Below are 14101 nucleotides of genomic sequence, written 5' to 3'. Positions count from 1 at the left end.
GAAGACAAGAAGACAAGGGAAATGCCTGACGTCACTGATCCTTGGCAGGCACTATTCCGTTTGCGTAGGAAGTAGAGTCAACTTAGAATTTCTACAAGAAAAGGAGAGTGGAGGGCTTGAGAGAGGACAGAAAGGGAATCGACAGGCACTGCACTGTAGACAATAAGGACACCACCGAAGCTGAAAGCACAGTGTAAGGAGAGTGACTTCCGAAGGGATGTCGTGATGGTGCACCTGTGGCTGAAGCAGGGCGGAGTGATGGACACAGGAGAGGATGGACTCTTCAAGGAGGCGTATCTGCCTCCTGTGCTCGTGAGGTACATCCTTGCTGCAGCCTAAGCAATAAGGTTTGGAGAGGAAATCAGAAACTCAGCCCCATTGGGGAAGGGGAGGGTGGGACAGAGGCACAGATGTAAGGTCATGTGCAAATGGGATGTAAATGTTATTTACAAACTCTATTAGTTATTAATATGGTCCGGCCAGAGCCCCAGTAATCAAAACAGAAACCTAGAGTTCTTTTTAAATCAGCCTTAGCTCAATTACTAATCGATTTTAGCTCTAATCGATTTTTTTCTATGACTGTTAATTCCCAAGTTGCACTCCCCAAACCCCTGTTGTTTAAGTGTCATCCTCGGGATCCAGCTCTCCTGGCCATGTGCTTCTGATCATTTAACATGGTGCTGGATGTAGTGTCATGGCAGTCAGTTGTTGTAATAATATAAAAAATAAAAAATAAAATGCTCTTTATTCCCCGCTCTATGTCTGGCACTGCAGTACCCCAAGCTATCTGCTAGATATTTTGCCAGAAGCACACATCCCAGTTCTGTGGTGGCCCATACTGGCCGCCATACACACCTTCTCACTGAAATCTGCACATTAAAGAACACACAACACAATAACCTCTGATCCAGTTGATAAGATATAATTGCCCACCTAAACATACAAAGCCCTGTACACATCCATCCCTTAAGAACATTAATACCAACCTGTAAAGGTGCAGCATGGAGTCTCAATGTCAGCTTCCATGTTCTCCCCCTCAGCGACAGCTTCTCTCTCGTCCCTCCTCTTCCTTCAAACTTTTCTCCCGCCCATCCTTCCTTCTCGTCCAATGACAGGCCTCATTCTATCTTGTGCCTGCCTCACCTGTGACATCATCCCACAGCAGTCTCCTCTTCTATCAGTGTTCATAGACTTCTCAGACCCAAGTCTTAATTCTTAGCTTACAATCAAAATAGGGAAATGGCATTCCAGTGTCAGGTTCGATGTTGCCTGTCCACTTTCCGTTGGCAGAATATGGGTTTGCCTGCAGTATTCTGCCGATGCTCTGTGCTGTGGGCGTCTTGAAGACTCATGGGCTTTTAAGCCCTTCCCCTTTTCTGTAATAGGCTATTATCTGTAATCTTTGCACTAAGGAGTGATGACTGTTGGGTCTCATCTCTCCCCACATTGTCCATAACCCTGATGAGCGGAAGGGAAGTTTCCCTTTTCACCTTTGAGTTCAGAAACATCTTGCCCAGGTTTCTGTTCTACATTCACACAATATGTAATTTTCTACTAAAGGCGTTTATCTCTTTTACTCCTTTTTGAAATGGTTTTCTCTCTTCTAAATAAAATCTTTCTTGGAGTCTTTCATAACATTCTTAATACAGTACCTATCCTTCCAGGATTGTGTCTTCTGGTTTTAATATTTGTTCAATTTTGGTACGCCCACCGTGAATCCTGTTGTCATTGAAGATGAAAAGCTTCGTACACTTTGGATAAAAAGAACGTATTCGCAGTTTTGGAACTGCATGCAAGAGTCTGTGGGGCAGAGGTGCCTCCACAGTAAATGGAAGTCTGAATTCACCATGGCGCTTCAGGCCTCGTGGTGTGGTGATATGGTTTAGAGTTTGGAGTCCATTGGGCTATGCCTATAAACTGGAGTTCATGTGGTATAGTTAGTTAAGTCCTGTGCTCTGGAACACCTGACCATACCCACAAAGTAACTGATAGGCAGGGCAGGTTAAATACGTTAGGAAACATAACATGACTGCAGTAAACTGACTGATCGCCAGGCATTTGTCATGTCCATTAGTTGCAAACACCAATAGTTAGCCAGACAGTAGTCAGTTGGTTGCATCTAGTTAGTATCTTTTCCACTTTTTTCTAATAAGTTCCATTGTTTTGGCTTGGGGGAAGTGACTTGAAATAAAGATGTCCCCTGGAAAGAAGTACTTTCTGGTAGGTTTAAAATAGTAACTTGGTGGACAAGAATCTAGTTTTCTTTACATCATATCAAAGTGAGAAAATCATTTTCTAGAACTATAAAATCTGTACATAAACATGCTAGAGTCTTGTGAAAAGCATGAGTAAGCAAGAAGGCCTCACGGTGTCATGGTGCATGAGTGGGTGAGATGGCATCATCTCTGAGACCAAGTTCAGCACAGTTAATTAGACAGGGAAGAATACCAAGCAAATTCTTCATCTTCCACAACCTCTATGTGTTCTAACAATGTGTTTAGGGTGGTAAGGAATATACTTTAATAATGAGAGTCAGTAGACTCACTGGAGCCATGCAGCATTTTGTTTCCTTGGTCAGCAGACTAGGAAATGAATGTTTTCCCAAGTCCATGTGGACACTCATCAGAAGGAGATGGAGCACGTGTGGAGTACGACACACTGTGGAGCCAAGCGTTCGGCCATTGAAGACGGGCTTTTCCATGGAAGCTGACAGAATTGGCATGAGGTGTCTCTTCCAATAAAGAAAATCGCCTGCTTTTATATTCTACTTGTTCAATCTGTTGTTTCTCGTGAGCTCACCGTGGGAAGAGTCTAGATTCCAGTGTTAAGGATATTTTGATCTGTTCCTCAATAAGGTGCATATCATCATAAGGCATGGGACAGTCCCAGGAGTAGGAGTTGCTCTTTTGTAGAATTGTGAGAGGCTACCACATAGGAAGTCCCAAAAAAGAGAAACTAACAAAAACAAAAATTTCAAAGCCAGTTTCACGTTTCCAGTACATTTGAACCAAGACACACTTTTTTTTTCTACAATAATGCCAATCCTTACCAAGGAAACTTGTTGGTAAAATGAGTTTGGTTTTGTCAGAAAATTCTGTTTAAGAGTTAAAGACTGGGTGGTCCCAAAAATGAGAATATCCTTGGCTAAAGACCATTCAAAATTGACAAAGAAACCTGGTTTCTTTTTCTATTCTTCATTCAATATTAGATTATAATTAATAGCATATAATAACAAGACCTGTCAGGTTTCCAAAACTCTCATATAACTTTGGAACACATTAATAATTTGCTTAACTAAATATAGACGTAATACATGTCCTTTGAACACCAGAGTTCCATGAAAACCCAAAAGTTAGCTTCATACCAAAAAAGGATTAAGTCTGGAATTTTTTAAGCACATAAATGTTTCAAATATTTAGCCGAGTGGGGTCATTATAAAATAAAACCAAGGTGATAAAATGCAAAATTTACTCAAAAAACGGGTTTACTACAGTATAATTGATAGGCATTGAAAGTTTGCCACCTGATGATTCTGACATAGTTATATATGGCAGGGAATTGTAGCTGCAATAAACACGGTAAACTCGCCCGTCACGCCGAGAGTGCTCCATGTCCCTTCTTGGAATTACTTCCTTCATTCCCTTCCCAGTGTCCCCTATCCCATGGAAACCACTGCTCTTTACTTTGTCTCTGGAGGTTCATTTGTATTTTATAGAATTATCATTAAGAGAATAATGCAAGCCATTTATTAGTATTCCTTTGTCTCGTTCCTATCACCCTGCACAATTACGTTGAGATTCATCAATGTCAGCATTTGTAATGAGGAATGTCCCATTGTGTAAATACTTCACAATTGATTTTTTACACTTCTCTCTAGTTTATTTTTAGTAAGACATATTATTTGTACATCTTTGTGGGGGTATATTATGGTAATTCAACACATGTATACAATATTTAATAATCAAATCAGGGCATAGGCATTTCCATCTCTTCAATCATTAATCATGGTGTGTGTGCTGGAAATGTAACACTCCTAGCATTTTGAAGCATGTAGCTTGCTTCATCATATAGCAGCACACTGTGAACAACTCCTTCTATCCCTTGAGTCCTTTACACACCCCTGTCTCTAGTGACCACTATCCCATTCATTCTTCTACAAGCCTGACTTAGAAATAAAAAAGAACATGTGGTTTTTTTTTACTTATTTCATGTATTATAACAGCCTCCACTTCTATTAGTGTTGCTAAAAATGACACATTTTTATTCTACAGCTGATTGACGTGTATGTGGTATCTTGCATGTGTGTCTGTGCAGATGTTTACACCCACGTGTGCAAGCTAGAGATAGAAGTTAGATGTCTTCCACTATCACTGCTTCAGAAAGTCTGGTTGTGCAAAGAGCCCCTGTGATGGTCCTTTGTCCCTCCCCACCAAGGACTGGGGAGCCACACTATAATGGTTTGGCTTTATGTGAGTGCTAGGAATCAAGTATTTGTGCTTGCTTAGCAAACAGTTTACCCAGCAAACCAATCATTGATATTCAAAGATTCTCTTTATCCATTCATCTAAAGGACATTTACTTTGATTCTATATCTTAACAACTGAATCAAACTGCAAAAGCATTTTAGTATAACGATTCTATTATTTGAATATGTATGCAGATTTAGAATTGTTATATAAGAGTTCTATTTTTAGGGTTTTTGTTGTTGTTGTTTGAGAAAGCTCTATATTGCTTTCTATGATGGACATAATTTTCTCCAACAGTATATTAGGGTTCCCTTTTCTCAGTATTCTTTGGTCGTTGTTGTTGCTGTTGTTATACCCATTCTAAATGGGGCACCATGATTCCTTGCAGTGGTTTCATTTGCTTTTATTTTTCTCTACTAGAGATCAAGCCCAGCAGTACATGCATGTTTGTTTAGCCATCTGCTACTTGGATACATCCCAGTTTACTGTGATTTGGGTTTGCATTTTAAAAATGAATGAGACTGGGCACATGCCCTTGTTGGCACCTTGTAAGATTTCTTATGAGGAATTTAGTTCTTTTGCTTATTGGTGGTTCTTATTTTATTATTCTAACCATGTGTATATGTGTCATGGGAGCCTTATACCCATGAGTAAAGGGGCCCTTGGAGGCCAAAGGAAGCTGGTAGATCCCCTGGCATTGGATTACTTATGGTTGTGATCCCGAGTCCTCTACAAGAGCAGTAAATGCTTTTAACTGACGAATCATCTCCCTAGTCTCTGTTTACTATCATTTTTAAAATTAGACATAATGATGCTTCTAGCTTTGTGTATATTAGGGGTTAGTAATTCACCTTTTCTCCATGTATTTTATTTTTAAAAAATATTTTTTATATTTTGAGCATTTCATCCAATATGCTCTGATTTTTTCCAGCCTCCAACTTACCTCAGACTCTACCACAAACCCCCTTTCAACTTCATGTCTCCTTCTCCTCCTCATCTTTCTCCTCCTCTTCCTCCTCCTCTTCTTCCTCCTCATCTTCATCCTCCTCTCCTTCTCCTTCTCCTTCTTGTTCTTCAATTCTACTATATCTATTAGTGCTCTTTGTGTGCACATAGCTCCAAAGATTTGGGATCATCCTCTAGAGCATGGAAAACCTACTAGTTACAACACTGAGTGACTCTCCATCTCCCAGCCACAGTAGTCTTCATTCAGGAATGGTGCATCTTGAGCCCATCCCTCCTTCATACTGAAAATTTGAGTGGATTTATCTTACACTGAACTCATGAGCACAAGAATCATGTCATGCTGTCCTAAAGGCAACACGGCATAGCACTCTTCTACATCTTCTGGCATCTATTCTCTCTACTCCCTTTTCTCCAATGGTCCTGGTGTCTAATGACACTGATGTCCCCCTTAGAGCTGTGCACTGAGCCACTAACTTTCAGAATTTGGACAAGTAGGAAATCTCCCCTGATCACTACAAAAAATTATCTTGACAACCAGCATTGAGAGCAGCCACTACTGTGGCTGGGATGTAATCAGTCAGTTTCCTTTACGGTGTTGCAACTGGTAGGTTTTCCGTGCTCCAGAGGGTGATTCCACACCTGTGTAGCTATGTGCATACAGAGATCACTGATGGGATATAGTAGAATTTTTTTTAAAAGAAAACATAATCACTTAGAAGGCAATTTGACAAACATGAATATTTGGCTAAGTAACAGCAGTAGGTTCCTCTCTAGGGCTTCTATTAGTGACAGGCTTTTGACCAGGATGACAGCACCAGATATGAATTTCCTGTTGTGGAGTAGGCCTCAAATCCAATCAAATGATGTCATAATATTCATGCCCCTCTCGTACTAGTAGGCCCAACGTGCCTGCCCAGGATGAGTTTGCTTGTTCTGTTTTATATGTATACAGGGGATAAGTTTCCACTTCGTAATGTTCTCTGTAATTCCTTTCAACTGTATTTTATAACTTTTATTATCGAGACCTTTTACTTCTCTGTTTAAATTGATTAAATAGCTTGAGTTTCTTTCCAGTTATTTTGAACATAATTTCTTTATTAATTTGTTTTCAGCAAACTTACTATTTTATGCAAAACTGCCACTATTTTCTCTGTATCCGTTTTGTATCTTGCGACTTTCCTGATGTATTTATTAGTTTTTACAGCTGCCCATGGAGTGTCTAGTTAGTCCATATGTAGAATCATTTCATATACAACATGGATAATTTACTGTCCCCTTTTCTTCCTTTGAATTTTTGCCCTTTGTGTTTCCTCTTGCCTGCTTCTCTGGCTAACACTTCCAGGACTCCATTAAGTAACAGTGCTGAGAGTGGACATCCTTATATTGTTGCACATCCTACAGGAAACAGTTGTTTCCCATTTAGTATAAGATAGATAGATCAGTCAATAGATGGACAGGTAGATAGATGAATAGATAGATATATCAGTCAATAGATGGACAGGTAGAGAGATCAATAGGTAGATAGATAGATAGATAGATAGATAGATAGATAGATAGATAGATAGATAGATAGGTCAATAGATAGACAGGTAGATCAATAGATAGATCAATAGAAGATAGATAGATAGACAGACAGACAGACAGATAGATAGATAGATAGATGGGTTGGTGGTGGGTGGGTGGATGGGTCGATGGATGGATGGATGGATAGTGGGGTTTGCTCTCAGTATCATGAGTTATGTACTTGTGCCTGATTTTGAATCTTTATTATATTTATTAATTTTATGTACCCATTGTGATATGATTATTTTGCTATGCCTTATACCACATTTATTAATCTAAATATATTCAACCATCCATAAATCTCTAGGATGATTTTCTGAGCCATAGTGTTTGACATTTTGATGAGCTAGGGAATTTGGTTTGCTGGTATTTTATGGAGAAATTCAACATTTGTTTTCATCACTGGTAGCAGATTATTTTTATATATCTTTTCTTGTTTGTATATCAGAGAATAGTGACCTAATAAGGATTAAGACAGAATTCCTTCCATTTCAACTTTTGAAATAGATTAAGAACAATTGAGGTTAGCCCTTCTTTAGGTATTTCTGCTTGGGATCATCAGTATATATAAAATAATATTGAATAAATAACCAGTTCTCTTTTACATGACAGAAGAACCTGCAACCACTTCCAGGGTACCCAGCAGGCCTCAATTTCAGTACTACAAGAGAAAACCATCTTCTTTTAATTAAATATGTAGACACAAGTTACCCAGCTTTAGAGATACAGTCTGGTAGGACATATGTGAAAATGGGAACCATCTTTCCCCATGAGTCAAAAGCACATACCTATTGTATAGATGCTGTAGATAGGATCTGCTCACAGGACCTTCACAAAACAAAACAAGACAAAACAAAACAAAACAAAAAACAAACAAGCAAAACAAACAAACAAGACTGGGTATTTCCTTCCCTGTTCTTTCTCTACCAAAGCTTTCTGGTTTGGTAAGCAAACAAGCAAATTTAGTATCAATATGAAGGTACTCCCCAATAATGTAAACATGAAGTGGATCATCCATAAATTTCCTATTAACAGTACCATCGGCATCAGACCTAAAGTCATCTGGAGTACTAAATTGTCATTACTTCCCAAACATTCCTCCTCTATTAAATTCCTGCTTCCACAAAGGCTCCTACTCTCACAAACGCCCAGCCTTCTGTGCCAGCTGATGGGTCTGGAGTTTTGAGAAGTTTATGTTTTGTTCTGGGAGCATCTTCCTTTCCTTGGATTTTGCCATGAAATCAGTTCCTCCCACTGTAGTGGGAGTTTTTTACATGATATGGGAATATTTTACATGACCATGGAAGGTGACAGAGCTCAAAACCTCCTATGTGCATCTTCCTGGATGATCCAAGAATATTTCTTCTGACCCAGCAATAAAGGGATGTGGGAAACTTGACACCATTGTGTATCCTGGGGTCCCTTGCATATCCCCAAAATTTATTGGCTTTCTTAAATGTAGCTTTTCAGGCCAGAGGGGACAAGGTGCTTATCCCAGCACCTTTAGGAGTTGGTACTCATTATAATTCTATACCAAAAGGGAGAGATCTTAATGATTGGAAGAAAGATGAAACTACAAATAAAAATAATGAAGGAGCCACATGAAAAAAAAAAGCCAACCGATAATAAACAGAAGTTCCAGCAAGTGTTTTATCAGTGGACACCCAAACATTATGAACTAAGAATAGGACTTATTAATCAAAAGCAGGATGCTAGCCCCACAAAAAGACTCTCCAATGTCCATTTGAGGAGTCATCTTGTGCTGAGGTTTGAGACAGAGACCGCCCATGCTGATGCATGGCTACAATCCAAGTGACTAGCAAAAGTAGATACTCTCTGAGAGTGCATTTTAGGCACCAAATTTGTTGATATAAAATAATGTGCCTGCTTTAATAAAAATGAGGAGATAATTTATGCTAAGGCAAATATGCATGACCATGGCCTGAAAACATTCAAGTCACCCTGAATGACATATTCCACCATGGAGGAAGTTACATCAACTCTTGAGGTCAGCTAACTAAACAAAATAATAAGGAAATACATTTTCCAAATATCTTAGTGGGGAAATTTAACAAAGCAAGGTTTCTGATGTGATCTAAGTATTTTTAGCTTTGTTGTTAATAGGAGTTAGGCCTCTTCTGAGCTTATTCCCAGAGAGTATCTCTAATATAAGAATACTAAGGTCAATACAATTAATGTTAAGGAAAATGGCTATTAAAGAGACTAAGATAGACTATGATAATTTTAGCTCTCCCCCTACCTCATTCCAAATCTGTACACACTTCCAATGCTCTAAATGTCTAAGACCAAGCACTCATCAATACCTTTACCATCCATAAATCTTCTCATCACAGCAGGATGATATTGATGACATTATCAAGTTCACCACAGTTGGACTGCTTGAACTGACAGATACCAATGTTTGGAGTTGTTTTTAGGGTTTTTGTTGTTGTTGTTTGAGAAAGCTCTATATTGCCTTCTATGATGGACATAATGATTTTCTCCAACAGTATATAAGAGTTCCCTTTTCTCAGTATTCATTGGTCGTTGTAGTTGTTGTTGAAGACATGTCCATAGGCCAATTTGATCTAGACAACCATGCATTGAGATTCCAGATTGTGTTCGCTTGGCAAGTAAAATGAACTACTATACCATTTCTCAAATGAAAAGATATATAGGAATACTTCCCTCCTGTGTGGGAACAACTATAACATGTTATGGAACCAGGATCAGAGATAACTGAGGTGGAAACATCAACCCACTGTGGGTGACATCATTCCCTAGGCAAAGGATCCTAAACTATGTGAGGGTGGGAAAATAATGAACTGAACTAAGATTGCCTGAATTCATTGTTTAGTGTTCCTAATTATGGATGCAATGTGACCAGCTGTCCCAAGCTCCTGGGCTGTGAGTTCCCTGCAAGGATGAACTGTAACCTGGGATTGAAGACAGATGGTACGCGATCTCTCACCATCTCGTTACCTCTTATTCCCACAGGTCCTTTGTCATCCAGCAAATCCCAAGTAGCAATCTGTTCATGGTGGTGGTGGACAGTAGCTGTCTCTGTGAGTCTGTGGCTCCTATCACCATGGCACCCATTGAAATCAGGTATATCCTTTTGTGTGTGGGTCTAGCTACTGGTAATGGGGAAGCAACTGTAAGGCAAGTGGCTGGAGACACGTCAGAGAGGTAAAGGTTACATCCCTTACCTGTATGTAGAGGGAAGTGGTTAAGCTACCTTAGTGTCAAGTTTTGACCCCTGAAATTCAGAGTGAGAGAAGTCATTGTCAGAGCAAGCCTTAACTACAGTCAACATAATGAATCCCTTAAGTGTGAACGGTTAAAGGCTCAGAAGATCAGACGACGTCCGGAATCCTGCCACGGCTTCCATCCTGAGGCAAGTCTGAGAACTGTTGAGATTTTCTTTTCCCATCAGATTCACAGTGATACAGCTCACAGTGATCAAAAACTGCAGCTAAAACCTTGACTCGGGAGAAAATAATTCCTCTCAGGAAACTAAAAAGAGGGATACACAGGCAGCTAGTAGTTCCGGATCCGCCACCCACTTGTGCCGTATTTCATCTTTGCTTAGTAATCATCTCCTTTGGTGTCCATATGTATTTTTAAAATCTTTTTCTATCTTCCTTATTTTAGAGGTGTTGCAATTTTATCACACACAAGGCAGCTCTATTGTGGTTTATTTATCTTAAGTGGAAGATAAAGAGAATTCCCACTGCTTATTTCAGATAGGTTTTTATTTACAAGAAATTTACATAAAGAAAGTGGCAATTTTAATATCACATGCTCACCTCCAATGGAGCGGCATGATAAGCAAGAACTGGGCTGTCCAGCCTTTTGACACTCCAATATACTGTCCTCCATAAACCCATTGGCCTGCACTCACTGCTGTCCTGGGAGTTTGTGGGCATCAGGTTAGACACACCGGCACCCAAACCCCTTAATTGTTACACCTATGATGATAAGTACAAGATTAAGCCCACTCCTGACAAAGGTGACTTCGCATACATTCTGCAGTGACCCCATTTTAAACCAAGAAAAATAAGTTTATAAATGAACTCCACTTCTGCCACTGTCCAAGTAGAAAGTTTGCCTAGATCCATAACAATAGAGAGATTTAATACCCACTGTTAAAAAATGTCACCTCGGCCTTCTACATGTCTGTGCATGCTCAAATTACATATAACTATAATGTGTTATAGGCTCTCTGGCTTATAAGATGTTAAAGGTCAGTATACTACATATACTAACTAAGTAGTGTCAGTATTTCATCTATAATAAATTAGAATTTGTTAAGAATTTTTGCTTCTATTCTCAAAGGGGGAATCAATAGCAACATGCTGTATATATCATATATGTGGTAAAAAAAATAATACTTCAATGAGCCTAGCCAAATGTCACTATGCAAATACCAACAATTTAAATTAAAACCAGGAGTTGAATGAGGTGTGGTAGCTGCATCTACAGTGCAGAACCTGGAAGGCAGGGACAGGAAGAGAGCAAGTTCAAGGCCAGACCTAGGTACAGAGTGAGACCTTGTCTCAAAATGAATAGCTGTCAGGAACTGCATACTTGGACAACTAGGTAATTAAAATAAAAGCTACTAGAGTTAACAAGATAATTTTTTTGGTAATTGGATATAAGGTAAACATATTAAAAATTGAGAATTTCTCTTCTTTTAAAATAATGAGACAGGGATCAGTATAACCAGAAAGGAACTTTATAAGACAGTCAAGAGAAATTAACTTTATTAGGAGACAGTCAAGAAAAGAATATAAAGATTAATCTTACATGTCAAAATTGCAGCCTCATGAAGAGCCTAGAAATCAGAAAGATGCCATATTGTCTAAGGCTAAAAACACTGACAGAAAAACAGACCTGTTGAACTGTTTTAAATGGTTTGGCCTACCTAGGAAAAATATAACAATGCCAGCAGCAACTTTACAGAAATTCAAATGATACATAATAGGAATAGCCCAAGGTTATTAAAGTAACAAAAGGCAGAGACACCTAGCTCTAATTCAGAGGCGGAAAGAGTCTCAAGCTTCCCATCCTTCCTCTGGGTCCCTTTCTCATTGCCATAGGCACAGGCAAATCCCGCTGAGTGGTAGAGACTTACATCTAGAAGCTTTTTGGCAAAGTAAAGAACAGTTGAGAAAATAAATGCTCATTAGTAAGAAAACAGTCATGGAGACTAGGAAAATGGTGGGGCCAGCAACATGTCTACATGCATTTAAGAGAAGGGAACGATAAAGTGATTTTTCTAAAACAAGTCATTCTCCCCCACACCCAAAAATGAAAGAAAGCCAGAGGAGATGTTTCTGAGCTGGCTGTGCCCCTCAAATCTACCTGGCACTTAATTCCTCTCCAACTAATAACTATTGTGCTTTTGTGGGATCACAGCAAACTTCTGCACCCACAGCCCTTTGCCTCTTGAATGCTCTTTATCAATGGTTCTCAGGCTATGGGTCATGAACCCTTTGGCAAACCTCTATCTCCAAAAATATTTACATTACAAATCATAACAGTAGCAAAATTACAGTTCTGAAGTAGCGATGACAATAATTTTATGGTTGAGGGTCACTGCAACAAGATAAACTGTATTAAAGGGTTACATCACTAGGAAGGTTGAGAACCACTGCCCTACATAAATTTCAGAGGACCTGGGAGATGTGGCTCAATGATTCAGTGACTGTTCTTGCAAAGACCCTCGGTTTGGTTCCCAGCCCCTGCTTCCGGTGGCTTACGATTGCTATGACTCCAACTGATCAGACGCCCTCTTCTGGACTCACGGTCACACCCCTGACACACACATTTAAGAAATTAAAATAATTCAAAGAGTGAGTTAAATATTTTCCACATTAACAATCGTAGTTAAATATTTGGATCTCTAACCTGGTTGGGATTTAGACAAATCTGTGTCCTTCCAGCACTGAGTCAGACGACTCTGGGAGCCCCATCAGTATGAAAATTGCCAGGCTTCTGATCCTCCAGGCAGCCATTATCTGTTCTAACCAGCCCCCGCTCTTCCCACAGGAGAATGCGAGAGAGTGTGGGGGTGCATCAAGTCTCCAGGCCCAGGTGGCCTTGCTGCTGCTCCCCCTGGTTTCGAGTCTCTTCTCAAGGTGACACTAACTAATGGGATGTTCTTTTGGCATGCTATAAATCATGGATAAACTGTGAACCCAACTATGGTGCGACATAGAAGACATAAGCATAGCCCAGCCATCAGCATCTCATGATTTTAAACTGTGTGTGATAGAAACTCTAACAGGTACACTGACCAAAAGTTCTCTTTTTACTTTGCCAATCATGCAAATGTGAGTGCCACATGACCACCCTTCATCAGAAATGGGGCTGTACTGGGTAGGCAGTGGCCTTCTGCTTGAAAACCATGGAAACCAATTTAAAACTGTGTACTTTTTAAATAAAGTATATTAAAATCATAATCACCTTGTTTGGAACTTATTTTGTGGGCTGAGAACATGGTCTGAAAGAAAAAGCAAACAAACATGGTTGGAGAAAATCACCTATCCCAGAACTTGGGATGGCATTGGCAAAAAATGTGCCCCCAAAGCAGATTCTAGACAAATAGTTAACAATTGTTTAGATGTTCCACTCAAATCCTAAAAATATTTACAGAATTAAATCAGGCTCTCATCTACATTAGGGAGATTTCATTACATAGAACCCGGGGTTTGTTGAATTAGACTTCAATAGGAATCATACTCTGGAAGAGAACACAAGCTCTCTTAATAGTCAAGTCCTGAACTATTTAAGGGCAGAAATGAAGAAGTCATAAATCCCAGGAAATTCTTCTGAAAAGGCTTGGAGGAAATGAAGAATGACCATGAAAGCCTCTGAAGCTTATTTCTTCAGCATTTGGCTTCTGTCTTTGCCCATAAATAAGAGGTGAAACCAGATCTTAGATATTACAGGACGTGAAACTACCCAGACCCGTAACCAGTCCTGAAATGCTGGCTCCCGAACCGAAGAAAACACATTCACTGGGTCATAGTAACCAAATAAGGTGGAATAATTTCCTCACCTAGGAAAAGAAAAAACTGCCCTGCTTTACAGGATGGCTG

The 14101-nt window shown here is 39.5% G+C and overlaps 1 protein-coding gene across 5 annotated transcripts in view; it reads left to right on the top strand.

The window, feature by feature from the left end:
* Cacna2d3 (calcium voltage-gated channel auxiliary subunit alpha2delta 3) overlaps window positions 1–13462 on the top strand; it is an 823841-nt gene extending 810379 nt beyond the window's left edge. For 3 of the 5 annotated variants that reach the window (XR_015639382.1, XM_087588099.1, XM_087588098.1), the window contains 3 exons: window positions 9993–10103; window positions 10305–10392; window positions 13050–13462. Coding sequence is in view for 4 of the 5 variants with exons in the window: in XM_087588099.1 (XP_087444225.1) it covers window positions 9993–10103; window positions 10305–10392; window positions 13050–13142 (292 nt within the window). In the remaining variant the exon portion in view is untranslated. 5 annotated transcript variants of the gene reach the window in all.
* The last annotated feature ends 639 nt before the right edge of the window (window positions 13463–14101 follow it).

The sequence above is a fragment of the Rattus norvegicus genome, chromosome 16 (genome assembly GCF_021556685.1).
Source record: "Rattus norvegicus strain SHRSP/BbbUtx chromosome 16, alternate assembly SHRSP_T2T, whole genome shotgun sequence".
NCBI lineage: Eukaryota > Metazoa > Chordata > Mammalia > Rodentia > Muridae > Rattus > Rattus norvegicus.
The sequence above is the reverse complement of the archived record's forward strand: the minus strand, read 5'-3'. Positions and strand labels throughout refer to the sequence as shown.